The sequence below is a fragment of the Electrophorus electricus genome, chromosome 11 (genome assembly GCF_041902795.1).
Source record: "Electrophorus electricus isolate QZ-2024a chromosome 11, ASM4190279v1, whole genome shotgun sequence".
NCBI classification, from domain to species: Eukaryota; Metazoa; Chordata; class Actinopteri; order Gymnotiformes; family Gymnotidae; genus Electrophorus; species Electrophorus electricus.
This window is the reverse complement of record NC_137507.1, coordinates 35,415-37,500: the sequence shown is the minus strand read 5'-3', so window position 1 is coordinate 37,500 and position 2,086 is coordinate 35,415. Positions and strand designations below refer to the sequence as shown.

The 2,086-nt window shown below is 38.1% G+C and overlaps 1 protein-coding gene across 1 annotated transcript in view; it reads left to right on the top strand.

Annotated features, from left to right (window-relative positions):
• ppp5c (protein phosphatase 5, catalytic subunit) overlaps window positions 1–1,865 on the top strand; it is a 30,468-nt gene extending 28,603 nt beyond the window's left edge. The window contains exons 12-13 of the mRNA XM_035528510.2: window positions 181–262; window positions 624–1,865. Of these exons, the coding sequence (XP_035384403.2) occupies window positions 181–262; window positions 624–686 (145 nt within the window). The 3' untranslated portion in view covers window positions 687–1,865. The remainder of the gene's footprint in view (window positions 1–180; window positions 263–623) is intronic.
• The last annotated feature ends 221 nt before the right edge of the window (window positions 1,866–2,086 follow it).

The following is a 2,086-nucleotide window of genomic DNA, read 5'->3' as shown; positions in this document are numbered from 1 at the left end:
AACTGATTTTGGAGTTAAAGTATTTCACTTACCTCAGATCCTGTGTAAATGGATTTCTGTTTATTACATTCGTCAGCTTCTGAATGTCTCATCTATTTATTTATTCATTTATTCATTCATTCATTCATTCATTCATTCATTTATTCATTCATTCATTCATTCATTCATCCACTCTTATAGTGACCAGATGGGTAACAAAGCAGCCTATATTCATCTCAGGGGATCTGACCTCAAGCCTGAATTCCACCAGTTCACTGCTGTGGTCAGTATCTTCATTCTTAAATAAATGCTTTTTTTTTTTTTTGATTGGCTAATCGCAATTGCTAACCACACTTAAGGGATAATGTATTTCCAACTGTGATGAGATCTGATGACTATTAATAATAATAATAATAATAATAATAATATTATTATTATTATTATTATTATTATTATTATAATTATTGGTTTCTCAGTAACAGCTTAAAATGTTCAAACACAGTATAAAAAAATCCCATATTTGCCCTGCTCCGCATTACTGGCTATGACAGGTACAGTACTGCAGAAACTAATAACTCAGTCTTCTTTCTCTTTATTATCCATAGTCCTTAATAACTCAGTCTTCTTTCTCTGTCTCTCTGCAGCCTCATCCTAATGTTAAACCCATGGTCTATGCCAACTCTCTCCTGCAGTTGGGAATGATGTAGAGGGATTGGTTCTCCAGCCATTTCTCAGCAACTGTTCCTGTCTCAAGTCCATACCAATCCCTCCAGACGTGTCACACACATTCTTCTCATTCCGGATTCCCATAAGTGACTTGTCTCTCTCTCTCTCACTCACACAATCAGTATTCCACCTGGCTTGAGAAGCACTCTTGATTGTGCAGAGTAAAAAGCAGTGAGAAAAGAAACATAACAGGAATTTCCTGTTCATAATCTGCTTACTCTTTGATAGGTCTCAATCTCAAATTAAAAAGACACCATCCTCCGCTCCCCCTCCATTTTTTTCCTCCCTGTAGAGCTGCTAGGGTTTTTATTTTATCTAATTATGAGTGGTTGATTCCTCATCTGCAAGACACAAGGAGCTGGACTGTACCAAAGACCTGGGGCCCTTTGTGCCAAACGTCTCAGAGAATGAGGATCATAGTTTTGCATTTGCCATCAGAATGACTGAGACGCTTGATACTCGGGTCCTGAATTTGAACCGAATTGGAGAGGAGAGGCAAGGCCAGCCCCCCCCTCCCCTGCAAACATATCTGCATTGTACACCCCACCCCCCACCCCGGAGCTGGGTTGGGAGCAGCGACAGCGTGTTCCTGTGATACTGTAGCCATGATTTAATTCTGTGCTGCTTTCATAATCAGCCACGTCATGTGTCTGTTAATGTCTTGTGGTCACACTAGTATATAAATGTAGTAAACTTGAACAGTTGTACAGATTACATGCACTGTAACTGTATTCCAGGTAGATACTTAACTGTTTCAACACTCTCTGCCCTTATTTAAATTGTGAAGCGCAGTAGCTGATGGTAATACTTCATAATATTTCATCCTGTTGGCAGCTCCCATGCACATGCTTCTTGCCCAGCTCGCTTGACTGAAATGCACTGGAAATGTGGACAGTTTGTTTAGCTAATCTCTGCCCCTTGTTCATTTGTTTAGCTAAGCTCTCAGCTTCACATGAATTTGTGACAGAACATGGAATATGTTCAGAAACTGTCTCCCTCTCTTAAAACGCACAGCAGCCATACCTATATGTCCTTGATTTTTTAGATAATGTTATATACACAAATGTGTATGTATATACAGTATATACTGTAACATTAAAATCCCTGTGTACATGTTTGAGGAAAAAAGTTGTTGAATTAAAAAAACTCCAGTCCAATTATATGCTTTGCTGTCTTTTTTCAAACACCTAAGAAAGCTAGTATTTAAGATTCCACCCACCCATCTCCCATTTGGCACTTTATAGAAAAGCTGTCCCTGTGTACCAAAAAGCAAATTAAAATGTATTCACTAGCCTTATATATCTCTAGAGTTATAACCCTGTTATTTCTTTGTTTTTCTTATTCATATTGATTTTTTTGCACCCTTATGAATTGAATTTGT